Here is a 27,317-nt window from a genome sequence, read left to right on the forward strand (position 1 = left end):
AATTTTTTTAAAAAACTCAAGACGTCCAAGGTACATTATGTGAAAAATGCAAGTTGTGGAACTGTGCCTGTGACACAATTCTATTCAGGTGGGTAAAAAAAGAAGTTATTGTATAGGAACAGAAAACTGTTATCAGTGGTTCAATGGTTATCTCAGAGTGGGGGATATGGATCAGGGAGAATAATTACTTTTCATTTTCTTTTATGCTGTTTGACTATTCTAAAAAAACGAGAATTTGATTTATGATTTTAAAAGCTACTTACATAATATAGTAAAAAACAAAACCAAAACTGCACAACCCAGACTTTGAAAGTGAAAATGACAGTCGCTCTTTGCCACGCCATTGCCTATACAGTCCATGGAATATCCAGGCCAGAATACTGGAGTGGGTAGATTTTCCCTTCTCCAGAGGATCTTCCCAACCCAGGGATTGAACCCAGGTCTCCGTGTCCCAATACCTAGTTAAAATAGACTCCATGTATTTTCTATAGGAAACAATTATGGATGTGCTTGGGAGGCTTAAGTTATAAAGCAAAGACTGTTCAGAACATGAGATGGGACAGAGGAGCCGGGGACCCCCGCCTTGTGCCTGGTGATGGTTTCTCGGAGCTGACACAGGAGAGGCGCTCTCACCGCATCCGTGTAGGTGTCCTCCGCCGGCTTCCACTCCCCCCCGGGGTAGCGGCTCTCGTTCTGGTACACTTCATCTGTGAACTCTGTGTGACCCGCATCCGCCTCGGTCAGCAAGCTGTGGGGGAAGAGGCTCGTGTTACCAAAGGAGAAACCTTACCAAAGGTGGTCGCTGACCACCCCAGCTATTTCCAATGGCCGGAAAACATCTACACCCCTGGGGTGGCCCCCTGTTCCTTCCTCGCCCTTATCCTATTGGGTTCCCCTCTCCAAACTCCTTTTTGTACTAATAGCTTTTGACATTCCTTTGAAGAAGGCCGGCTGGAACAAGGAGACCTAAATTACAGAGAACGTCTCAAATTAGCAGCGTTGCTTCTGCTCAGTAATTAGGGTGGGGACTGGGAAAACTGCCGTTGTGGGCAGCTTCTTCTAGGGACCTGGCTTCTGTTTCTGGGTCAGGTCAGGGCCCTTCAGCTTTTTCTCAGCCTGACTCTTGGCTAACAGTTCAAAAGAACAGAGTCATCTTCCCTCTTTCCTCCTATTTTAAAAATGGAATGGAGATGGTCTCATGGGCCAAGAGTGGAAACCTTTCACTTGGGGTTTGCTTGGTCTAGGTAACACAAACTGAAGGGAGGGGTTTACGTTTTCTGGCTAGTTCCTTCGTAGGAATGGCAGCCAAACCAGGTCATTTTAGACTCTATGGTCTATTTGGCCAGTTGAGAAATCTATATTGCCTCCCTGTCGTGCCAACTTTCCTCCTGGATTTGGAACAACCCACAGAGGAAAGTACAGAGAGGCTCCAACTTTGGCTTAAGTTTTCTGCCATGTATCTGCTCAACTGAGGTTTCTTTTTTCTTTTACTGTCTCTACATCTTTTCCCTGCTGTATCCTCCCCTAGAATCAAGTGCTAGAAGGAAATCAGAAAACAAAAAGTTCCCACCCTTGGTATAAGCTGGGCTTATCCATCGCTTCTCTGACTGCTGCTTCTGGGGTCCCATCCAGCTCTGACAGGCTCTGACCTTCAGCTTTTCCAGTTCCAGTTCCCCTGGCCTTTTCCAGTCCTCACTAAACTTCCTTCCTTCCTTCTAATTCAAACCCCATTTCCTTTCTTCTCACCAGCAACCCCAATTCAACCCATAAAAGGCTGTCTTAGGTTAAAAGTGAAAGTCCCTCAGTCATGTCCGACTCTTTGCAACCCCGTGGACTATACAGTTCATGGAATTCTCCAGGCCAAAATACTGGAGTGGGTAGCCTTTCCCTTCTCCAAGAGATCTTCCCAACCCAGGGTTCAACTCTTGTGGCAGACTCTTTACCAGCTGAGCCACAAGGGAAGCCCATCAAAGGTTAAAAGTAATTGTACGCAAATACTTAACAGACCAGACCCAGCACACTTCTTTCCCTCCTTCCCTAATCCTGTGTGCTTATAGGAAGCAAATGTGGACAGAAAGAACAAACTCGAGCTTGAGGTCTTCAACTCCAACTTCACAAGCTTGTTTCCTCCAAAAGTAAGTACGCTGTCCTGAGGTGGAAAGAAGAGGTGTTCTGGCTCCAAAGCTTCTGGCAACACTCAGAAACCACCCTTTGGTTTCCTCCAGACTCCAGGGGACACATACTTGCCCCCTCTACTGTTTCTTTCTTTTGAATAATAGCCTTTGAGATATAACTCATATACCATACAACTCATCCATTTAAAGTGGGCCATCTGTTTTCTACAGACCTTCCAGCGTATTGGTTTAGAACTGCTTTTGGCACCCAGGCTAGACTTGGCTTCCAGCCCTGTCTATACCACTCAGCCACAGTCTCTATGCCTTTGGACAAGTGACTTAGCCTCTGCATGTCTGTTTCATCTTTAAAGTGGAGATAACAATGTTTTTTTGTTGGGAACTTTTTGTTGGGAGATCATTCTTTGTGTGTCTTGCATTTCTAAACATAGGCTACATAACTTTTGTTACAAACTATCTTTTCAAGGATATTTATATGAGGAACAACCTCAAAAGACACCTTGTTTCTCTCCAGAGCAAAGGGCCAGCATGCTTACTACACATTATAAGTGATTTGGGTGCCCTAAGCAAAGGATTCCTGTTACACAATCCTCTTCATGTACAAGTGTCACCTGGCCCTTTTTTGTCGCCCTCTAGGAATTGGGGCTCAGAAAATGAGAGCAAATATTGATACTCTGGTACTGCTCTTTGTAGTGGGTCCTTTGTCTCTCTTTGGGAGTCTAAAGTCTCCTGCAAACATCCACGAAATTGTGGCAGGTGACCTAGCTAGCTTGCAAGGAAGATAAAAAATCTCAGGCTCTTCATGATTTTTGACACTACCTATCTTGTAGGATTGCAATCCAGATTTTTAAAAAATAACACATTGCTTGACACATTCACATGTAATACGTTCTCAGTTATGTTGGTACCAAGTGCTTTTTTATATATTTTTTTTATTATGAGACATTGATGACATCATTCAAGTTTCTATGAGTTTCTGTGGACTTAGTTCTGCTCAGCAAGTGTTATATAAATTTGATCAAGAATGATGATGGAGAAGATTTAGCAGTTTCTCAGGAAAGACCCCATTGTCATACTTTTTTTCTCAGAAAATAGAAAACTTACCTTCTTTCAGGATCAACTATCCAGTCTCCTTCCCATTCCCAGCCTTTTGGAGGCAAAAAGAATTCCCTCTTGAGTTTTATTTTTCCTGTGACATCGGAAAATTTATGACGACCCACTAGTCCAGAAGTGCCCCATTTTCCAAACATGAGAGCTTGATTTTCATACTATTAAAAAGAAATTGGAGAAACATAATCAGGGAGCAAGAAATAAAGCCAACATATAAATTTTCAGGTCCATCTAGGACTTAGGCTAAATAATGAGAAGTGAAAAAGCTTTATATTCAGAAGGTATGGACCTAAGTTGGACTATTACTGATTTTGCAACCTTGGGTAAATCATTTATCTTTCTAAAACTCAGTGTTCTTAACTGTAAACTGAGGATAATACTCCCTTTCTCATAGGATTATTCTGAAGTTCAAACGTACAAATGATTGTGAGAGTGCTTTGTAAACATTGATATATCATGCTAGTTGTTTCCACCATTATTTTGAATGGCTCCAAATAGGTCTCTGAACCTAATCTTTTAGATACCTACAAAAGTCCTCAATTTATGAACCTGTGGTCTTCTAAAAGTTTATTTATAAGTCGGCTGCCTAGAACATGGGGCACATTTCCCTACGGAAACAGTATTAGAATTAATGGTATATTTTCTAGGCAGCCCAAAGGACCCATCTGAAAAATGAAGGTCCTTTAGTACCCTGCCTCTATGTGGTCAAAAAGTTCTGAGCCTTCATTGCTTCTTGAGTATGGTGAGTAGGCCAAGACCTTTCTGGAAGCAGGTTTCGTGGCAATGGCAGATCCAGGTTTACAGGGCATTCCTTTCTAAGTTAGAATTTATAAATCTACAATCTGGTTGGTTTTGCACTACGTCAATCATAAAGAGGGTTGAGATTTGCCAGTGGTGAGAATCTCTGGGTCCGGGCTGACATCTCCATTTGTCTGCTGATGAGCTCACTGAGAACATGATTTACATAAGTAGCTGGGGAGTTTTTGGCTAAAGGAGGATGGAAGACATTTGAGTAGGGGCCTAGTGAGGGACCTAGTTCGATTCCTGGGTTGAGAAGATCCTCTGGAGAACGGATAGGCTACCCACTCCAGTATTCTTGGGCTTCCCTTGTGGCTAGCTGGTAAAGAATCTGCCTGCAATGCAGGAGACCTGGGTTCGATCTCTGGGTTGGGAAGATCCCTGGAGAAGGGAAAGGCTACCCACTCCAGTATCCTGGCCTGGAGAATTCCACAGACTGCATAGTCCATGGGGTTGCAAAGAGTTGGACACGATTGAGCAACTTTCACTTTCATTTTCAGGAGCCTACTATGTGCCAGGTAAAGAAAACAAAACTAAAAGATGGCCGTGGGTTTTCTTGCCCAGCAAGAAGATCAGAGCTACAATCCTGAACCAGCAGTCAGGTAGAGTATAGCAGGAACACAATTACAATTTAGCTAGAATGAAGACAGTCTTCTCAATTATTTGGGCATGAAGGCACATCTGTAAAAGAATGGAACTCATCTGAAAATTGTCAGAAGACACCCACTGACTAGATCTAACACATTTATATCAATAAGCATTTTGAATAAAAGAAATACAACTAACTCCACTTTCAGATGTAACAGTTTATTGTTTTCAAGGGTTTAACTCTAATGAGACTTTGGATAAACTAAGTGGATTTTTAACCCAGTGAACAATTTACAAATTATCTCTCACTGTTTTTAAAGTATTCAGGCGGCATTTTCTTTGCCTTGGTCAAACCCCACTGAGGAACGAGTCTTCTATGTTTTAAAGACTCCAGACGCTTTGCTATATGGCAGAAAACAACCACTCCAGACCCCAAGCAGGCTTCTCAAGGTTGGCACCTCTCAAGCATTCTTCACTCCTGGGGTGCTTATGTGTGAATCACACTGGGGTGTCCCAACAAAGACCTCCAATCAATCATTCCCAACCTCCTTAGTGAAGGGCCATTGGATGGAATTTTAGTTAGTGATTATGCTGGGGTTGATTTGACATCTGAATTGAAACATAACAGTGCTCCCCCACAAAAAGGAAAAGATAATGATGTACCATTTCAGCAAAGACGGTGAATGTTCCTTCTGCAAAGCTATTGAACTTCTTCTCAACAGCACTTAAGCCCAACCAGATGTTCACACGCAACTCCACAGGCACCTTTGGTCCGTTGTTTTTTTCTTGTGGATACTGTGAGATGTATAATAACATGAGCCGTTATGCCAGGCACAGCACAGACTGTGATATTAAGCTGAAAACAAAAGTAGACTGAATGTCTAATCATTGTTTTCAACAGTCTAATTTTGTTTGTGCAGCTAAAATATTTCCAAATGACCCATCTACAAAGATTAAAATAACAATTCAATCAGGAACACCTGGGTGTCCCTGAGATCTTTCCAGGAGGCTCATGAGGTCAAAATTATTTTCCTAATAATACTAGGATGCTACTTGCTTTTTTCACTGTATTGACATTTGCACTGATGGTAAAAAAAAAAAAAAAGCAAGCGTGGATAAGAATCCCAAGCTCTGTAGCAGGAATCAAGGCAGCAACACCAAACTGCACTGGTAGTAATAGTGTTCTTCATTCTCAGTGAAAAAAACAAAATGCCAGTTTCACTTATGAATTCCTTTGATAAAGCAGTAAATACGGCTAATCCTAAATCATGATATCCAAATACATGTCTTTTTAATATTTTGTATGATGAAATTCTGCTGTATATTTGTATACGTTTTGAGAAAAGACTCTTGTGCAATAGAGCCGTGAACTGAACTAGACTTTTTTAAAAAATGGAATATCTTTTCTTTCTGAAACAGCAATTGGCTGCCCAATATAGTTATTCATACTTGGATATGGGGCAGATGTTTTCTTGAACATAAACAAGTGAGTTTGTCATGTCAAGGACAATAAGTGACTGTATTTTGTTGCCAATGATAAAATTCAAGGTTTCAAGTTAAAAATTAGAATTTTGGAAAGTGTGTTTCTGCCTCAGTGGGTGAACCTGATAGCGTCCCAATACATAAGAGCTTTTATTATAAATGATATTAATGTGACTTTTTATTGTATGATGAAATGTGTCAACATTAGGAAGATTTGCCTAAATCAGTGAATGAATATTTTCCAAATGATGAAAGCTTTATGTTACAAAAATCAGGCATGGGTAAAAGAGTCATTCAAAGTACAAGGCAGACCAATGGATTTTAATGTAGCAGAGAATGAAAAGTTCACTGAAATGGTTTCAGATTCCACATTGCAATTAATCTTTTAAAAGCTACCGCTTGAGTTTGGTGTTGTATCAAAAATAAGTATCCACAATTATCTGTAAAAGTTATTCAAATACTCCACCCTTTTCCAAATACATATAATATGTGAGGTCAGTTTCTTTTCATACACTTCAACCAAGCAACTCAGAGCATCAGACTAAATGTAGAAGCAATTTTGAGAATTCAGTTATATTTCTTGAAGCCAGGTTTGAAAAAGTGCAAAACAGTATCACTTAGCATTCTGATTTTTAAAAGGAAATAGTTATATTTTATAAAAATATAGTTTGTTAAAATGTAATGGATTTATTATAGTTATCTTAAAATAAATACTTTTTAATTTCAGTTTTAATTTCTATTACAGTAAATATTGATAGATAGACCATGTACACAAATGCTGTTTGGGGTCTCCAGTGATTTTTTTTTTTTTTTTTTTGAGAGTGAAGAGAGGTCTCAAGACCAACAACAACAAAGAAACCACTGACTTAAATGACTACCTAAACTGGATAATGAGTATTAACAAAATCGATACATATATACAACATTCTCTTAAAAACATTTTGCTGTTTATCCACTGAGTTCTAAAACCCAATACAGAGAATACCACTCTGCCTCCTCTCCCATCCGCTGTGAAGTTTTATTAATCAGTTTGCTTCCATGCAGTGCATGAGGTCAATTATAATTGTGGTTCTATCTTAAGTAAAATTTATTTCACCAAGAGACACTTGAAAGAAGATAATCACCTTGGTTCTATTTTCACCCTCTTGATTAAAGAGCAAAGAGTGCATTTATTAAAAGTTAGCATATATCTCCCTGTTTTAATGGAACATTCTCCTGTGACTGCTGTTCTCTCTCTCGATTTTTCCCCCGTTCCCGATATTCTAAGGAACTCAGGCAGAGTCAGGAAGGAAGAGGGATGTCAAACTTGTATCTGGCAACTATTTGGATCTCTCTGTTTCCATCCCCAACCTCCTCCGGTTCTTCTTATGCACACAAGGGAAGTTCTTAATCCAGGGTCCTGGGATGAATTGATGGGTGAACTGATGGGTTCTACACAATCCTGGGTGTTCATTGGAAAGACTGATGCTAAAGCTGAAACTGCAATACTTTGGCCACCTCATGCAACGAGTTGACTCACTGGAAAGGACTCTGATGCTGGGAAACGTTGGGGGCGGGAGAAGGGGACAAGAGAGAATGAGATGGCTGGATGGCATCACCGACTCTATGGACATGAGTCTGAGTGAACTCCGGGAGTTGGTGATGGACAGGGAGGCCTGGCGTGCTGTGATTCATGGGGTCGCGGAGAGTCGGACACGACTGAGTGACTGAACTGAACTGAACTGAACAAAGCCCCTGAATCATATGCAGAATGTTGGAGGCATCTGAGATGTGTGTTATTTTGGAAGACAGGGCCAATAGCTTTCATCAGACTCTTAAAGGAGTCAGTGTCTCCAAATACGTTCAGAACCCCAACCCTAAAGTAGTAATTCTCAAAGTTTTTTCAATATGAGGACCCATTTGATTAGAGCATAGATTGCATGGACTATCTATATTACCTTTGTATTTTTTCTGTCTCCCACTCACTCACTAGTAGGGAAGGCAAGAGTGGCACTGCCTCACAAGAGACATTAGAAGTGGAAAATTCATGCCAGAAAGCAAAGCATTCACAATGCCATATTAATATTAGTGTCACAGAGACCTTTGCGGAAGTGTCCTTGATTGAAGCCAGCAGACCTCAAGCCACTCTGGTAATTACCACCCTAGAGGAAGGACCAGAAGAGGCTGAAATGGATCAGGATTGCCCTAGCCATTCAGTGGCTGGCAAATTATAGAACAGCCCTTCCTGGGAACATGGGGTTTGTATTCAAGTACTTCATGTTACAAAGTGAGGAAGCCATACCTTCAGAAAGATGGTCTGGGTTTTCCCACAGTACTTCCCAGACGCATTCCCGCCGCTGGTAGAGTATAAAACCTGATGCGCGGGAATGCGTGCGTAGGCCAATCTTTTCTCTCCCCGGATCATCCAGATGATGATGTCAGGCATGCTGTTCTGAGGCTGGTCACAGGAGGGGATGGAACAGGAGGCAAAGCTAGAGTTAGTCAAAATGCAGAAACACTACAGAGCCTGCAGGCTGGACCCTCAGGGCTCCATTTATCAAAGAAACAATGTGGTTAGGGTGCTGCCAAAATTTCTTCTGAGGCTCATGTCTTCTAGGACCACAGGTTGTTGGCCTGTGATTGGCCAAAGGGAACAGAGGAAAGCAGAGGGCCTTCACCTGCCAAAGGCCCTTTTGACAGAGAAACTGTGTGAAATACAGTTTATCCCTCCCTTCATTTGAAGAAAGATGTCCACAGCAGTCAAGGGGTTATAGGCTTCATCTATTTCACAGGGCATAGACAGAGCATCTCTACCTCACAATCCGACGTTTTCCAAATGTGCAATATTAACTTAGTTATTTAAAACCTCTTTTTTTCCTGATTCTAAAGCTGATATAAGTTCACCATAAAAAACTTTGAAAGTAACAACGCATAGAAAGTGAAAAATAAAAATTTCCTGTCATCACGTGTGTTTTTCAAAGGTACCTCTACTCACAAATGTATCACAACTTGCCCTCCAGCTCGCCATCTGTGAAGGTCAGGGGGGAGGGGTCTCCTACTCCCTTTGTTCCTCCAACCCACAGCGGTCAGTGGCAGCCAACATTAGTCCAGCACTCACTGTGTGCCCCACCCTGGGCTAAGGCCTTTTCACCCTTCATCTTAACTTCCTTAAGCAGTGCTGGAAACTGAGTACTACTTTTCTCCCCATTTATTTATTTATTTTAGACATGTCTTTCTTCTATTTTTGGTTGCGCTGGGTCTTCATTGCCACATGCGGGCTTTTCTCTAGTTGGGGCAAGCAGGGGCTACTCCTTGTTGTGCATGGTCTTCTCACTGCGGTGGCTTCTCTTGTGCTGTTGGGGAGCATGGGCTCTAGAGGGCAGAGGCTTCAGTGGTTGTGGCACTCAGGCTCAGTAGCTGTGGAGTATGGGCTTAGTTGCTCTGAAGCATGGGGAATCTTCCTGGACCAGGGATTGAACCCGTGTCCCCTTGGCAGGTGGATTCTTAACCACTAAACCACCAGGGAAATTCTCTTCATTTAATCTATGGGAAAACTGAGGCTTAGAGAGATCGAATACCTTGCCCAAAGTTACGCATGGTAGATCCAGGATTCAAAGCCAGGTCTTCTCGATCCCAGCCAAAGGTACCACACAGATCTGCTACTGTATCACTCTAATTGAAATGTTCTCTGATTGTACCATGACAATGACAGCGTGTCCATTATGAAGACATTTCCAGGACAACCAACTCAAAATTCTTCTACCCTGACCTCAGTGATGTTTATCCATAGCACCTCAGTCTAATAACTCCTTGATTTCATCATCCATCAGGTCTGCTCATTGTCTAAGATAATGTACTAGATTTTCCCAATACCATCTCTACCCCTGGTACCATTCTGCAGAATCCCACTTCCATATCGGATGAAGTTTAAAAGCCCTACCTCCTCAGTCAGCTGCATTAATTTATCGAGCCAGTCCTCGATTTCCACCAATGTGGACTTGACCTCTGGGACCTCAGACTGCATCCTCACAGCTGCTTCATGTATCTGAGAGAGAGCTCTGGATCGCAACTTTCGGATCTGAGTATCAAGAACCGTGACATTAGGTTTTCCTTCTGTGAGAGGCATCGTGTATCTAAAATGGGAAAACAAAATAGAATATGCAGAATGGCTTATTAGGTTTCAGAACTATCAAATTGATTTATAATTGGTTTCAATCTTGCAAACCACACCAATTTCCTAACAGACTCTACAAGAGTGACCACATTAAAGCTGAAGGTGAATGTACATGGCTTTGGCAGAGCAGACCTGCCAGACAGACTCTCATAACTCTCATGGGCATGCAAGGGGATGAAAATTCCATTCCTTGGGTTTGACCCAAGGCCTGTGGAATCACTGAGAAAAGATGGAAACAGAAGCAACAGCGCGGAAGAACTGGCCTTCCCTTCTTTTGCTTCCTATGATCACTGTACAGACCCACAAAATGAAGAAGGAAGGGACATCTGGAGATTATTTAGTGGAAGATTTCTTAACCTAGGGCCCATGCACCCCTAGGCAGTCTATGCTGGACCTCTGGAGGTCTGTGGCTCCCTGAAACTTATAAAGAAAAGTGTCTGTATGGGTTGGCATGCAGGGTGACATCATGATAAAGATGGCATCATGATGAAAACCAGAGGCTTTAGAGAAGAATATCTGGGTACAAGTCCTGACTCCATCATTTACTACTTCTGTGATGTTGACCAGTTACTGAATCTTTTGTTTTCCTATCCTCAAGTATGGGAAAATAATATCTACCTTTAGCATTGTGGTGAGAAGTAAGTAAATTGATATATGGCGAGCCTTTAGAGCAATGTCTACTGCAGAGTATGGCAACCCACTCCAGCATTCTTGTGAGGAGAATTCCATAGACAGAGAAGCCTGGTGGGCTACAGTCTGTGACGTTTCAAAGAGCCGGACACGACTGAGAGTGCATGCATACACACACACACACACAGTCTAAATGATGTTGCCATCATCACTGTCATCAGATGATCAAAGGGGCCCATTCCCTTCTAAAAAGGCAAGAACCCCTTGTATAGGTCAAGCTCCCACTAGAACAGCTGAGCTGGAGCCAGAATTAGACTTTTTCTGCCCTGGCCTCGCTCTCAACAGGGCTGCTGATGGGGCCAAAGTGAAGTTGTCACCTGTTCCAGGAAATTCCACTCTCACTGTCTTTGCCTAGAACTTTCATTGGTTAGAATTTCACCCAGACTCTTAAGGAAATCCTAGCTGACTTCCCTAAATATAAATTTCCTAAAATTAAAACGTATCCAATTTGATTCTTCAAAAAAAGTATAAATAAATATTTTTGTGTTTTGCTCAACAAGCCTTGAAATTCATAGGCATTTTCTATACGAAAGGTATTACCAAATGTTATTCTTTGGCTTCACTGGTAATTATGGCAATACATTAGAAGGTTTAAGTCCCTGAAATGATTCTTTGAGGCAAAAATATAGATGGAAGCTGTAGCTCAAAGGTCACACATAAGATGTTCAATAGATAGATACGGCAGTGGGAAACACATGGTAGGAAAATAAGTTGATAAACCCAACTCCGGGCCTCAGATGAGTCACCTCACCTCCTTGGGCTTCTGTTTTTTGGGCCTCTTATGTAGACAAAATAAGAAGATTGGAAGTGATGACCTCTTAGGACCCAGATATAAATTCTCTGCATTTAAACAAGCTTCCAGCTGCACTTTAATCTCAGTTGCATCACAATTACCTAGCCAAACCACTAGAGGGCACAAGGAGACTAGAAGACAATGTTAAGGCGTTCGTCCACTCAGAGGCAAGGAGGGTGGTGGGGTGGGTGGACAGCACTGGTTCTTGCTAGTGGAAGTTCTGAAATACTCAATATGCTTTTCTTTGGGGACTTCTCTGACCACTGCTTTATTGGCCAACATTTAAAATGAGTTTAGAATGATCACTTCCCTCCTTTGATTTCCAAATGCCCAGAGATCTGAACAGTTTCCCCAAGTCGTAAAAGTTCTCCAGCTTCACCTAAAGAAGGCTTGGCCAGAGGACTCTTAGGCATGTGAGAGTAGAGTAAGTAAAACCGCTGTTTCTGAAAGATGTGTTTATGAACTTGGAACACTGTTCTAAACGGTAAAATCAATGCCCCACCATCAGATCCCATTCTCTGTGGGAGCCAGGAGTCACCTTTCCTGGGGTGGTGGGCACACCAGGGCTGCCTGGAGGCAGAGGCCAGACAGACCAGCCCTTCCCCTGCCCAGCCCTTCACCCGAGGCTGCACTGGGACGACTTCCTGGAAGGGGCCTCAGCCTCCCTCCGCTGCTGCTTTACAGTTGGCACCAGCAGAAAGCAGAGCTTTTCCTGCTGGTGAATCACAGACTCTTCCCTTTTGAGAAACTTGGCTGATTCAAACTATTTTTCGGGCAAACACTAGAAAATTCTAGAGACTCTTCTGGTCTTACACTTTAAGAGAGGGGAGCACAGCTGGGGATTCTAAAGTACAAGTAAGATCACTGTACCTTGTGTCTTCTATAACTTCATCGATGAGCTTCTGCCATATTTGTGCCAACTGGTTTGAAGGAGTTTTCCCTTGTATTCCTGCTTTTAGAGCCTCTATGTTTGATTGCTGAAGAATATGCAGAGGGGAGAAAGAATTGGTAATTGTTCATTATACCCGAAAAAGGTTTAACTTTTATTTTCAAGAAAAAGACACAAAAGATTTAACAGAAAAATGAAAGGGTTTTTTTTTCCTTTGCATTTAACATGTTCCCCACAGATTAACACTATTTTTCTTCAAAATGAAACCAATACTGATATATAAAGTAATAAGACAACCTTTTCCTATAGCTTTGACCTTTGAAATGAAGCAAATTTCATATATTCAGATAGTAAAACCAACAAGGGAGGGGGAAGGAACCCTAAAATGGAATGTAAAACAGAACAAGTGAGCCTAACTATATTTCAGATGATTAACATAATACACTAAATTAGCCCAAATAACTTTTGAGCACAGTGATTCCCTCAGTTTGAAGGAAGGGAAGAACTATAAGTATATCAAACTCTAATTAGATCTGTTTTTCCCAGTACTTTACCTATGGAGAACTAAAATATATTGAGGATAATGGAAGCTGGAGAAGGGAGCTATAAATATGGAAATAGGGAAGACTAGAATAAACCCCGTAATATTATCGATAAAATGGAACTGAAGTCATCCTTATAAACTCACTGCATTCAGTATACAGAGAGATATAAAATATACACATGGGTGTGTCTGCTGAGAAGGCCTAGAAGCAAAGACATCTCCGTAGTAGTGAACGCTGCCAGATACTATTCTTTACATTCCTCTCCCACTAAAAGGAACCAGGGCTCCTTAGAGAAACTGTGGTTCCAGAGTTGGGCCACAGAAAGTATAAGATAAACCCAGAACATAGTATTGTGTCACTTTGAGCATCTACCAACAGAGGTTGAGGGAGAGCCCACCATGGTCCCCAAAAGTCTGATCATGGAAATCCACCGTCCTGTCCAGATTATTATGGAATTAGGACAGTGAAGAGAGCTGATGAAAAGACTGAAGATGAAAAAAGCTGGAAATACCCAAAACATAATTAGAACAGAGGTGTGACCAATTCCCACCCAGTCCCTTGAGATGGAAACTTGGAAATTAACACCACAACCACACTGTGTATCAGTTGTGACTTTGTAATGTGGACAATTATGCCTAAGTTAAATGTACAGTTCTCTTCAATATTGTCTTTGAAGCATAAAACAACATTTCCAGATTTTGCCATGGAGTCTTAGCTCAAGTATATTCCAGGACCCCTCCGCATCGTGGTACAAAGCTGACAGAGGTTGGAAAATCTTAGAAAAATTAATATTCATATAACTTGGAAATCAAAACACTAATACCAGATGGATTTTCTCAGTACCTGACAGAAATAACTTAGTATCTTTGACTTTATTAGAAATATCCCAACCATGTTTTCCTCCTCTCATTAACATCAACCAGATGGATAACCACAGATGTCACATCTATCCAAGTTCCCACCAGAGGGACTCTCCCCCCTCCAACAGAAAGTCCTCTGAACCCACTTCTTCCACAGTAGAGATTTTTACTGCTTTGACAGCAAAGCTCTAAGGGTTGTGATATTTCTATTGGAATGAACCATTCTCCACACCACATTCCACATACAAATTATGGAAGAAAGTGTGAGCTGTCCTTCTGCTTCAACATCCATTCTCTCTTTTCCACAGTACGTGAACTTGCACCTGGACATATGCCTGCACGGGCCTGAGACCGCATTTCCCAACTCTCTTGCAGTAAGATGTGGTTGTATGACTGGATTCTGGCCAGTGGGAAATGAGTAGAAATCAAGTGTGTGACTTCGGGGTCTTTCCCTTGAAGGGGAGAGCTGTGTCATCTTCTCCCGTTCTTTCCCCCTTCCTTCAGGCTGAAGGGGTGGTGTAGTGGTGAGCTGCTTCTCTCTTGCAAATAACGACAATGCCATAGTGACAGCAGAGCAACAAGGTAGAGGGGGCAAGAACCTGGGTCCCCCAGTACCACTGAACCTCCATACCAGCCTTGGATTACCTACCTCAACTGTTACTAGGGAAATAGTGTTCATCGTGCTTTCCATTATATTCTTGTGGTACCTCAGATACCACCTCAGTAGCCTAACTGCATTCTAACTAATACATAACTCACCCTGTTTGGTGAAAAGGAAATGTAGAAAAGAAACTCACCAGCCTTTCTGCCATGACTAGGAGCGTGTTCACAGCATCCAGACGATGACTAATATCCTCCCAGTAGGAAGTCAGTGTAACAACTGGCTTCGTGCGGGCCCAAGGCAAGTAGTAATAGTAGTTTCCTGGTGTAGAATATTGAGGGTCAGTGAACACTGGACACTTAACACATTTATTGAAGAGATGTACAAACTGGACTGCTTAGTTAATCATAGGCCTGGGAGGTATGGTTTGGAGTAGTCTTATTCTTTCATTTTATTTAATTAAGCAACTGAGGCATAAATAAAAAGTCTGTATTCATGCAGCCTGCTTTGAAAAATCTCTCTAAAAGGCCCTGGTAAACCTAGCACAATGATCTCAGGATCTTTTGGTGATTTGGGACCATGCATCTGAGCATCACTAATAATTACATAACAGGGTAGCAGAAAACAGAGCATAAGAGATTAGATTATGTGTTTGCCCCTGAAAATAGTTATCCTAAGAAAATTTTTTTTTGGAATGGGACAAGGAAAAAGAATTTTCTGTTTTTTTGAAAACCATAGTTGGATACATAGAATTTTGTATTGCTCAGAGCCTTATAAAGATTAGCCTACATTTTATAGCCTAACACTACTTGCATAAAAATTAGCTAAAAACTGTGGCAACGCTGTTGAGACATTGGATCAGAATTTCTCATTCCATTCTCTTCACTTTCCAACCATTTGTCCACATCTTTATTAGGGCATTCTCATACTCTGACTTCTATTATGATTTATTTTATACTCTAGAATGTAAGTTCTATAAAAGCAGGGACAATTTTCCCTCCATCTTTGTTTGAATGTAGCTATGTAATCCTCATGGCAACTCTAGAGAAGATGAGGGATAGAATGAAGTCATGTGCTAAGGTCATAGTGCTGGGGAGAAACAGAGCGATGACCAGAAGCTGATTTTCCATCCACTTCAACTATTCAAACTAAAAGCAATCCGGAGCCAGGCAGGGCAGAGGAGGGCAGGGGCAGGAGCTGTTTTAGGGGAGGCTCAGTGTTCAGCTAGCTGCCATCTTATGACTTTACAAAACAGAGGCAGTGTCAAAATTGGGCGTGGGAGAAGCGTTGAGATTCAGCCCCTGGAAAAGGGTCTGCGTCTAAACTCCAGCCACCTCTCTTCCCCATTCTACCTTTCCACCACGCGTATGCTAGGAACAACACCCGCCAGAGAGAGAATGCACCGCGTGTTTCTCATCCTGTGGTGCAGCCACTGTAAACATGTGCAGGAGAGACAGCCAGCGTCAGTCTTACCATCAAATACAGCACGGCTATACTGAGTGGTTGATGCCAAAGGCTTACAGGTCGTGTCAAACTTGTTGCCGTAGTTCCCGATGCTGACTTCAAACTGAATGGCCTCGCCAATGTCTTGCAACATGGTGGCTGAATGGAACACAGCAGACAGGCTGTACTTCCGCCTTCGCTGATATTTCTGCAAAGCACCAGTAGACACAAGGCTCAGAGAAACTCCTTTTGCTCTTATTTACACGTGGATCTCTAGCAGATATGATTCTAACCCTAATAATTAGTGCGGAGTTAAATGCCAGGGGATAGTGGTTCAATGGTAAAGAATCCACCTGCCAATGCAAGAGACTTAGGTTCAGTCCCCGAGTTGGGAAGATCCTTTGGAGGAAGGCATGGCAGCCCACTTCAGTATTCTTGTCTGGAGAATCCCATAGACAGAGGAGCCTGGGAGGTTATAGTCCATAGGGTCGCAAAAGAGTCAGACAGGACTGAGTGACTAAGCACTGACAAATGACAGTGGAGAATGTTCTTGGATGTAGCAGTTCCCCTTGACTTCACACAGTGGGCAAAGATACAAATACCAGGATGTTCTTTGCAGAGTTGATTGAAATAGAGAAAAAAAAATGAAAACAATACAAATATTTAACAACAGGCCACTGGTTAAGCAAATTATGTTACATCCATGAAAGAAAGTGAACGTTGCTCAGTCGTGTCTGACTCTGTATAGTCCATGGGATTCTCCAGGCCAGAATACTGGAATGGGTAGTCTTTCCCTTCTCCAGGGGATCTTCCCAACCCAGGGATCAAACACAGGTCTCCCGCATTGCAGGCAGATTCTTTACCAGCTGAGCCATAAGGGAAACCCACGAATACTAGACTGGGTAGCCTATCCCTTCTCCAGTGGATCTTCCAGACCCAGGAATTGAACCAGGGTCTCCTGCATTGCAGGTGGATTCTTTACAAACTGAGCTATCAACATCCATACAATGGAGCAAAAGTTCATAAAACGACTTAGGTAGACATATGTGCAAACATGGGAAAAAAGGTGTATTTTTAAGTGAACCCAATAAATATATATTTTAATACTGTCATATACAAAGAATATGCAAATAAAGAATATAAATCAAGTTGTTAACAGTAGTTATGTTGGGGAAGGTAGAGAGATTATGGCTAACATTACTATCTAACTTACACATTTCTAATAATTTGAATTATTAGGTATTCTGTAGTCATTTACCATCAGCCTCTTCAGCAAGTGGTGTTGCGAAAGCTGGACAGTCACATGTCGGAAAGCATGAACATCAATGAAGTTAGAACACACCCTCACACCATAAACTGAAAACGGCCTAAAGGCTTATATATATAAGACATGACACCATAAAATTCCTAGAAAAGAACATATCCAAAACATCCTCTGACATAAATCCCAGCAATGTTTTCTTCAGTCAGTCTCCCAAGACAATAGAAATAAAAGCAAAAGATGAAACCTAATCAAACTTATGAACTTTTGCACAGCTAAGGAAGCTGGATCCTATGGCAGTTCTAATTTTTGGAGGAACCACCATGCTATTTTCCATAGTAATAGTGCCAATTTACATTTCTACCATCAGTACATGAGGTTTCCCTTTTCTCTGCATCCTTGCCAACATTTGTTATTTATTTGTTGCTTGTTTTATTACTGGCTTACTGAGTGCATGTGTGTGTGAGGGAGTTGAACATAGGGCCAACAATGACCACGTGGAGTATCTATCAGCCTAGCAGAAATGACCATGAGCCCTTCAGGCCTTCCTTCATTAGGGCACAAGTACAGTCTCTTGAATCGCCATCCTGCCTTAAATCCTTGCTCAGATAGCATCTCTCCTTCTTTATGGATCATATTACCACTGATCTTCAGACACTGTTGTGTTTTTTTTTCAGTCAGAGAGAGACATGAAATGGTTTAAGTTGCTGTGCTTCATTACGTCTTGAGCTTTCTGCCGTTTAATTTTGTCCACATCTAGAGTCTGTTCTGGGTCCTTACTGGAACTCAGTCTCTATATACTTGCTCAGCTTGGAGATGAGAACATGTGTTTACTGTAGAGTAACCACACTGGCTGTGTGCTCCACTGGCAAATCTGTGGGACCTACAAATGATAATATTCAAATTGCTTGACAAATTTCTCAACATAGCAAGTTTTGTTCAAAAACCTCTAAGGAAGGAACTCCCAGTTCCGTAGTCCTTTGAGTTTTGGAGGTCACATAGCCACCTTACTGTGAAAAATGGTGACTTTTTTGTTGTTGCGCTTTTTTCCCTATTAGTTACTTTTCTACCAATTTGTGTACCACCATCTAAATAGCAAGATAGTGACAACTTTCACTTCTAAAAAGCTAATAAAAATTGTTTCATGCCTGAAGGATATTTATCAACTGATATTCCTTCCCTTGTTATTCAGCCATACCATGCATGACCTTAATTCTGTAAAATGAATCACCATTATGGGTGGGTCTTCTGCCTTGTATGATGCAAGAATACAGAAATTCATTTGCAGAAGTACTTAACCAACTATTTTTAAAACTTAAAAAAAATATTATGGTAAAACACACATAATGTAATTCAGCATCTTAACTATTTTTAAGTGCACAGTTTCATGGCATTGAGTACATTCATATTGTTGTGCTACCATTACCACCATCCATCCATAAGAACTTTTTCATCTTACAAAACAAACTCTGTATCCTTTCAACATTAATTTCCCATTTCTACTTTTCTGTCTCTGTGAGCTTAACAACTTTGGAGTACTTCATGAAAGTGGAATCAAACAGTATTTGTCCTTTCGTGACTGGTTTATTTCACTTAACATAATGTCCTCAAGGTTTAGCCATGGTGTAGCATGTATCAGAACTCCCTTCCTTTTGTAAGGCTGAATAATACTTCATTGTATTGTTGAATGATAAGCTGAGACATATTAAAAGACTTAAGTGTTTATGTGAGCAAACATCCACTGGAATTGGCAACAAAAACTGGAATTGCTTATGAGCACTCCAGGACAGGAGTGAGGGAAAAACCTTTTACAGCGCACATGTAGAAGAAGACAAGGAAATTATTTGATTGCCTATAGCTTAAGTGGTTGCATTATTTGGGAAAGTCCACTTGGATATTTCTGGTTTGTTGTCCTTTGATTTCTTAATCTCGAGATATTGCCAAGCCTCCGTTTTGGTTTGCTTAATGTTGGTTTCCAAGACATCAGAGCCACCTCTGTCTAATGGCCTCCTTGTTTGGTGGTGGTTTAGTCACTAAGTTGTGTCCAACTCTTGCGACCCCATGGACTATAGCCTGGCAGGCTCGTCTATCCACGGGATTCTCCAGGCAAGGATACTGGAGTGGGTTGCTGTTTCCTTCTCCAGGGGATCTTCTGGACCCAGGAATTGAACCCGGGTCTCTTACATTGCAGGAAGATTCTTTACAGACTGAGTTATAAGGGAAGTCCTTCTTTAATTAATAAAATAGTGTATATATACCACATTTTGTTCATCCATTCATAAATTTATGAATTCATGGATGCTTCCACCTTTCAGCTACTGTGAATAATGCTGCTATCCATTTGCTGTACAAATATCCACTTAAGCTCCTGCTTTTGATTCTTTTGAGTATACACCCAGCAGTGAATTGCTGGATCATATGGGTTTCCCTGGTAGCTCAGCTGGTAGAGAATCCACTTGAAATGCAGGAGACCCCAGTTCAATTCCTGGGTCAGGAATATCCCCTGGAGAAGGGATAGGCTAACCACTCCAGTATTCCTGGGCTTCCCTAGTGATTTAGCTGGTAAAGAATACACCTGCAATGCAGGAGACCTGAGTTTGATCCCTGAATTGGAAAGATCCCCTGGAGGAGGGTATGGCAACCCACTCCATTATCCTTGCCTAGAGAGTCCCCATGGACAGAGGAGCCTGGCGGGCTACAGTCCATGGGGTCACAGAGTTGGACATGACTGAGCGACTAAGCACAGCACAGCACAGCACATGGTAATTCTATTTTACACTTCTGGAGTACAATTTTAAAAGCATCTGACAGTGACTGCAGTTTGCTGTCTTAAAGAAACTTGGGTAGACTGATTAAGATGGCAGAGTAGTAGGCCATGACGCTCACCTCCCATAGATATATCAAAAATGCATCTACATGTAGAACAATTCCAACAGAGTATCTACTGAATGCTGGCAGAAGATCTCAGACCTCTGAAAGGGCAAGAAAATCCCCACGTAACCAGGTAGGACAAAGGAAAAAAAGGGAAAATAGAAGAAAGTAAGGAGGGAATCAGGAGGGGAACATGCCAACAATGGGAGAAAATCTCTTCAGCAAGTGTTGGTGCTGGGAAAGCTGGAGAGCTGCATGTAAACTGATAAAGCTGGAACACACCCTCTCATCATACACAAAATAAACTTAAAATGGCTTAAAGACTTAAACCTAAGACCTAACACTATAAAACTAGAAGAGACACAGGCAAAACATTCTTTGACATAAATCATACCAGTGTTTTCTTATCAATGCCTTCAGTCTCCCAAGGCAACAAAAATAAACATACGGGACCTAATCAAACTTAAAAACTCTTGCACAGCAAAGGAAAACAGAAAAACAAAATGATAAGCTACAGAATGGGAGAAAATATCTGCAAATGATGCAATCAATAAGGGCTTAATTTCCAAAATATACAGACACATTATACAACATGACTACAATAAACAACCCAAAAGAAAAACAGGCAGAAGACCTAGACATTTCTCCAAAGAAGAAATAAAAATGGAATAATAAAAAAAAGAAATACAACTGGCCAATGAGAACATGAAAAGATGCTCACCATCACTAATTATTAAAGAAATGCAAATCAAAACTGCAATGAGGTACCACCTCACACTGGTCAGAGTGGCCATCCATAAAAACTCTATAAATAACAAATGCTGGAGAAAATGTGGAGAAACGGACCCCCTTACATTGTTTGTGAGAATCTAAGTTGGTACAGCCACTATGGAAAACGGTATGGAGGTTCCTGATAAAACTAAAAATAGAATTACCATATGATTCCACAATCCTACTCTTGGGTATATATCTAGAAAAAACCAAAATTCAAAAAGATACATGCACCCCTATGTTCATAGCAGCACTATTCACAATAGTCAAGACATGGAAACAACCTAAATATCCATCAACAGACGAATAGATAAGGAAGATGTGGTATACATATACAATGGAATACTACTCAGCCATGAAAAGGAATGAAATTGGGTCATTTGTAGAGATGGGGATGAACCTACAGACTGTCATAGGGTGAAGTAAGTCAGAAAGAGAAAAACAAATACTATATTATGTCACTTATATGTGGAATGTAAAATATGACACAAATGAACCTATCTACAAAACACAAACAGACTTGTGGACAAAGAGAATAGACTTGTGGTTACCAAGTGGAAGAGGGTTGGGGGAGGAATTGAGTGGAAGGGGGAGGTTAGCAGATGTAAGCTATTACACATGGACTGGATAAACAGCATGAATATATGTCCTACGGTATAGCACAGAGAATTGCATTCAGTATCCTATGATAAACCATAATGGAAAATAATAAAAAGAATGTATATAAATATATGTATAAATGAATCACTTTGCTATATATAGGTAATTAGACAACATTATAAATCAACTATACTTGAAAAAACAAAACAAAAAACCCTTGGGACATCCCACTATTACAAAACCTCCATTTTGGTTAAAGAAATGTTTGACATGGTATAACTGAAACATCCCAAAGTATTTCATTAGAAACCCCTCTGAGTCTCAAACTTTTCTGAAAGCCTTTCTTACAGGCTGCAACCTTAGCTACATACTTAAAGACACCTAAAGAGCTTTAAAATATACTTATAGTTGGGCCCCATCTTCTGGAGCTTATGCTTTAAAAACTTCTCTACCTTAGTCCACTTTCACTTTGGTAGAGAGGGGATTGGAAGACTTTTGTCACTCGTCAGGAGTTTCCTTAAATACCTACAACTAAGTCCCCTGAAAAATCTGTGGTTCCAAAGTGCTGTGGAAATTCTAGGTTTGGTTTAAATTGCATGAAAATTAAAAGTAGGAAGTTATTTGTGTTAGTCAGACCTTATATATATACACAGCATGACTTGTTCTTTGTAAACCATCTAGGATCCTATCAGAGAAGGGAAGGAACAAAAATATGAAACATAATTTGGGGCCTAGGTCAGGACCCAGAAAGAATGATCAGTATTTAAGCTGGAGCCACCTGTTACTGCTCTAGCTTAAATAGACAGGGAAAAAATGTAAACAGTGATAGACTTTATTTTCTTAGGCTCCAAAACCATTGTGGATGGTGACTGCAGCCATGAAATAAACAAGACACTTGCACCTTGGAAGAAAAGCTATGACAAACCTAAACAGCATATTAAAAAGCAGAGTCAGCACTTTGCCAACAAAGGTCCATATAGTCAAAGCTATGGTTTTTCCCATAGTCATGTATGGATATGAGATTTGGACCATAAAGAAGGCTGAGCACTGAAGAATTGATGCTTTCAAACTTTGGTGTTGGAGAAGACTCTTGAGAGTCCCTTGGACTGTAAGGAGATCAAGCCAGTCAACTCAACCCTAAAGGAAATCAATCCTGAATATTCATTGGAAGGACTGATGCTGAAGCTCCAATAGTTTGGCTACCTGATGCAAAAAACTGACTCATTGGAAAAGACCCTAATACTGAGAAAGACTGAGGGCATGAGGAGAAGGGGATGACAGAGGAGGAGATGGTTGGATGGCAACATTGACTCAATGGACATGAGTTTGAGCAAACTCAAGGAGATAGTGAGGGACAGGGAAGCCTGTTGTGCTGCAGTCCACAGGGTCATGAAAAGTTGGATATAACTGAACAACAATAACTTGTTACTGCAGAGAAAAGAGAAGTTATATGGGGAGGGGCTGCAAAGAGGAGGGGACACCACCTCTGGTCCAGCTGGCTCTGCCCTGCACACCTCTCGTGGCCAGGATTGCATTAGCTCTGTCTGGATTTTCCTGCGCAGAACTCACAGTCACCTACAGAACCCTGATAGGATCCTCACCGTGGAGGGTCTGAGCTCTAAGACAATAACTGGAGTTTCTGGCCATCACAACTCCTAACAGAGCAGGTTCTCACTGTGAGCAAGATTCCTGGGCCACTGTGCAAGTCAGAGTCCATGAGGGATGCCCAGACCATCTGCTCACCTGCCCAGAGCCCTGGGGTCCTGGAGGAATAGTGAGGCTGAGAATTCTCTCCCTCTGCCAGTCCTTTCGCACTTCCCCTGTGCTCTTAGAGCACAAAAAGGTGTAAGAAGTAAACAGCAACAGTTTAGACTAGTCTGTAGCCTCAGCTTCTGTTCCTTAGTAGCCTTGGGGAAAAACCTCCTATAACAGGGCAAGTTGAAGAACATAAATTATAGTCTATTGACTATCTACTGATGGGTGTTTAACTTTGTAGGGCCTTTGGGCTTTCTGATTATCAATGACCAGTGCGAGCTGTAGATGTACACGGTATAAGGTTGTTGTGGTTCAGTCACTTAGTCCTGTCTGACTGTTCGTGACCCCATGGACTGCAGCACGCCAGCCTTCCCTATTCATCACTACCTCTTGGAGTTTGCGCAAACTCATGTTCATTGAGTCGGTGATGCCATCCAGCCATCTCATCCTCTGTTGTCCCCTTCTCCTCCTGTTCTCAATCTTTCCTATCATCAGGGTCTTTTCCAAGGGACTCAAGGGACTCTGAAGAAATATAATGTACAGTTTCAGAAGTAAATTTGGGGAAGGGGATGATTTTGTCAAGCAGAATACCTGATGAGAGGGAGAAAGCTCTAAAAAGTGGCTGTGGGCCCAGGAGGCATGGGACATTAAAGGACAAAGACAAGGAGACTGTGCCAAAGAAAACTGCCAGCTTGCCACCTCTGACCGATAGGAGCTAATGGATGAATCTCAACATACTTACTCAAGCAATACTTATTGACACTTAACGTGAGCCAGACCTATGGGAGAGCTAAGACTGAGGATGCAACAGCTGATCTTTTACCTGCCTGATTGCTTAGGAAAGCACCCAGGCTACATCCTCCTACATATCTTTGTAGGATCTCTTGATCAAGCCCATCTGGAGCACCATGTCAGCTTCTGCTCTAGAAAGATGGGAAACTGGGATTTTTGGCAACTGAATAGGAAAAACTCACTCTTCCTCCTGTGTGTCTCCTTTACTCTCACACTACAATCACACAGTTAATACTTCTGATGCCAGATGTACATGCTCTGCACTAAATCACTTCTGTCATGTCCGACTCTTTGCAATCCTATGTACTATAGCCTGCCAGGCTGCTCTGTCCATGGGATTCTCCAAGCAAGAATACAAGAGTGGGTTGCCATGCCCTCCTCCAGGTGATCTTCCTGACCCAGGGATCGAACCCACAACTCTTACATCTCCTGCATTGGTAGACGGGTTCTTTATCACTAGTGCCACCTGGGAAAGCCCAACTCTAGCTGGGTATCCTAAAGTTTAACTCAACCCTGACACTATCCACTTAGGAGACAGTATCAGATCCCACAGGTTAAAAGGCTCAGTCCCACAACACTGCCCCATCCACTTCCTCTGTGCTTTTGACCTATCAGCTACAAATTGGAGGTTCCCATAATCCCCTCTTTGGGTTAATTTGCTGGAGCAGCTCACAAAACTCAGGAGAACAGTTTACTTACTGTATATGTGCTGTGTGCTTTGTCACTCAGTCATGTCCAACTCTTTGTGAACCCATGGAATATAGCCTGCCAGGCTCCTCTGTCCATGGGGATTCTCCAGGCAAGAATACTGGAGTGGGTTGCCATGCCCCGCCTCCAGGGGTTCTTCCCAACCCAGGAATCAAACTCAAGTCTTCTGCACTACAGGTGGATTTTTTCCCATCTGAGACATTAGGGAAGCCCACTTACTGTATATGGGTTAATATAAAAGGATACGATAAAGGATGCAGAGGAACATCAAGATGGAAGATGTGCACAGGGAAAGGTTTGTGGGAAGGAGCTCTCTTTAAACACACCACTCTCCCAGCACTTCTATGAGTTCATCAACCCATTAGCTCCCCGAATCCTGTACTTGGGATTTTATGGGGGCTTCGTACTGTAGGCATGATCAACAATTAACCCAATTTCTAGCCGCTCTCTCTGAAGGATGTGGAGGGGGTCAGGCTGAAAGTTCCAAGCTACAAATCATGGCTTGGTGAGCAGTCCCCATTCAGGAGCCCACCAAATCATCTCATTAGAACAAAAGACTATCACCCAGGAAAGCCAAGAGATTAAGGAACTCTATGTCAGGAACCAGAATCAAAGACCAAATATGAGAACAAAAGATGCTCACAAGTGCTCTTATCACTTAGGAAATCACAAAGGTTTTAGGAGTTCTGTGTCAGGAACCAGAGACAAATATATATTATATTATTTCAGGGCTTCCCTGGTAGCTCAGACAGTAAAGAATCTACCTGCAACACAGGAGGCCAGGGTTTGATCCCTGAGTCAGAAAGTTTCCCTGGAGAAGGAAATGGCAACCCATCCAGTATTCTTGCCTGGAGAATTCCATGGACAGAGGAGCCTGGTGGGCTATAATCCATGGGGTTGCAAAGAGTTGGACACCACTGAGTTACTAATGCTTATTTCACAGGGACCAAGTTGCCCTTTTGTTGAAGCCTCTTCAACTCTACCAGAAAATTTCATTACTTGTAAATGAATCACAGGATCTTTTTAAGTGGAACAAAGGTCATGATTACATTCCAGGCTGACCACTCTCATGAAAGGGTCCTCCCAGAAACTGCACAGATCTGCTCATCTCATTCTCTGGACTCCTGGTAGCTTGAAGAGTGAGTGTATCCTTGGAATCTCAGCTCCTCTCCTGCTTTTTAATATTGTTGGGATTTGGGGACTTCCCTGGCAGTCCAGTGGTTAAGACTCTGCACTTTCACTGCAGGGGACCCAGGTTTAATCCCTGGTCAGGGAACTAAGATCCTGCATTCCTCAAGGTATAATCAAAAATAAATAAATAAAAATCTAAAAAAAGCAAAAACAAAAACTCAGGTGATTGGGCATAAACCAAATTCCCATAATTTGGGAGTTTTAAATATTTTGGGGATTTTGGCTCATATACTTCATTTTTATTTTTATTACATTTATGTAATATTTTATTTATTTATATAAAATATAAATATTTATTTTTTATATAAATAAATATTTATTTATAAAAATTTATAAAAAATTTTGTGAGCTAGGGAGGGGGTTGAATGGGGTGGTGTGTGTGTTGTTAGTGCCTTATTATTTAATAATAATTAAATTATTGTTTAATTATTATTTATTTAATAATAATTAAATTATTGTTTAATTATTATTATTTATTTAATAATAATTAAATTAGTATTTAATTAAATCCGGGTCTCCTGCAATGGAGGCAGATCCTTTACTATCTGAGCCATCAGGGAATGGGTGGTGGAACCCAGCAGAGAGAGGCCTGAGCTGGGGGGGCATCAATGAGCTGGCTGCTCGGAGAAACAATTCAGATTTCTAAACATGTAAGGGCTAACCCACGATTCTTAGAAATAGTTGGAGAAGAGATGACATATATGTATGTATGTATACACACACACATAATAGAGTATTACTCAGGCACAAGAAGGAAGAAAATTCTCTATTTGCCCAACAACATGGATGAACCTTGAATGCATTATGCTAAGTGAGATAAGTCAGACTGAGAAAGACAAATACTTTGTGATATCACATATATGTAGAATCTAAAAATGCTGAACTCATAGAAGCAGAGAGTAGAATGGTTGCTACTAGGGGCTGGGAGAATTGAGGAGACGTTGGTCAAAGGGTTCAGTTCAGTTCAGTTCAGTTCAGTCGCTCAGTCGTGTCCGACTCTCCGCGACCCCATGAATCACAGCACGCCAGGCCTCCCTGTCCATCACCAACTCCCGGAGTACACTCAAACTCATGTCCACAGAGTCGGTGATGCCATCCAGCCATCTCATTCTCCGTCGTCCCCTTCTCCTCCCGCCCCCAACCCTTCCCAGCATCAGAGTCTTTTCCAGTGAGTCAGCTCGTCTCATGAGGTGGCCAAAGTATTGGAGTTTCAGCTTTAGCATCAGTCCCTCCAATGAACATCCAGGATTGATCTCCTTTAGAATGGACTTGTTGGATCTCCTT

General features: G+C 41.7%; 1 protein-coding gene across 2 annotated transcripts in view; it reads right to left on the bottom strand.

Annotated features, from left to right (window-relative positions):
• The window catches only part of MYOF (myoferlin), a 188,929-nt gene that overhangs the window by 55,550 nt on the left and 106,062 nt on the right, over positions 1-27,317 (bottom strand). For both annotated transcript variants that reach the window (XM_088842143.1, XM_055425068.2), the window contains 8 exons: positions 16,115-16,292; positions 14,838-14,962; positions 12,617-12,723; positions 10,030-10,222; positions 8,392-8,547; positions 5,292-5,423; positions 3,237-3,400; positions 634-748 (listed from right to left, as the gene is read on the bottom strand). In XM_088842143.1, the coding sequence (XP_088698269.1) occupies positions 634-748; positions 3,237-3,400; positions 5,292-5,423; positions 8,392-8,547; positions 10,030-10,222; positions 12,617-12,723; positions 14,838-14,962; positions 16,115-16,292 (1,170 nt within the window). The remainder of the gene's footprint in view (positions 1-633; positions 749-3,236; positions 3,401-5,291; positions 5,424-8,391; positions 8,548-10,029; positions 10,223-12,616; positions 12,724-14,837; positions 14,963-16,114; positions 16,293-27,317) is intronic.

This window comes from Moschus berezovskii, chromosome 12 (genome assembly GCF_049115385.1).
Source record: "Moschus berezovskii isolate FMDL1 chromosome 12, NW_MosBer_1.0, whole genome shotgun sequence".
NCBI lineage: Eukaryota > Metazoa > Chordata > Mammalia > Artiodactyla > Moschidae > Moschus > Moschus berezovskii.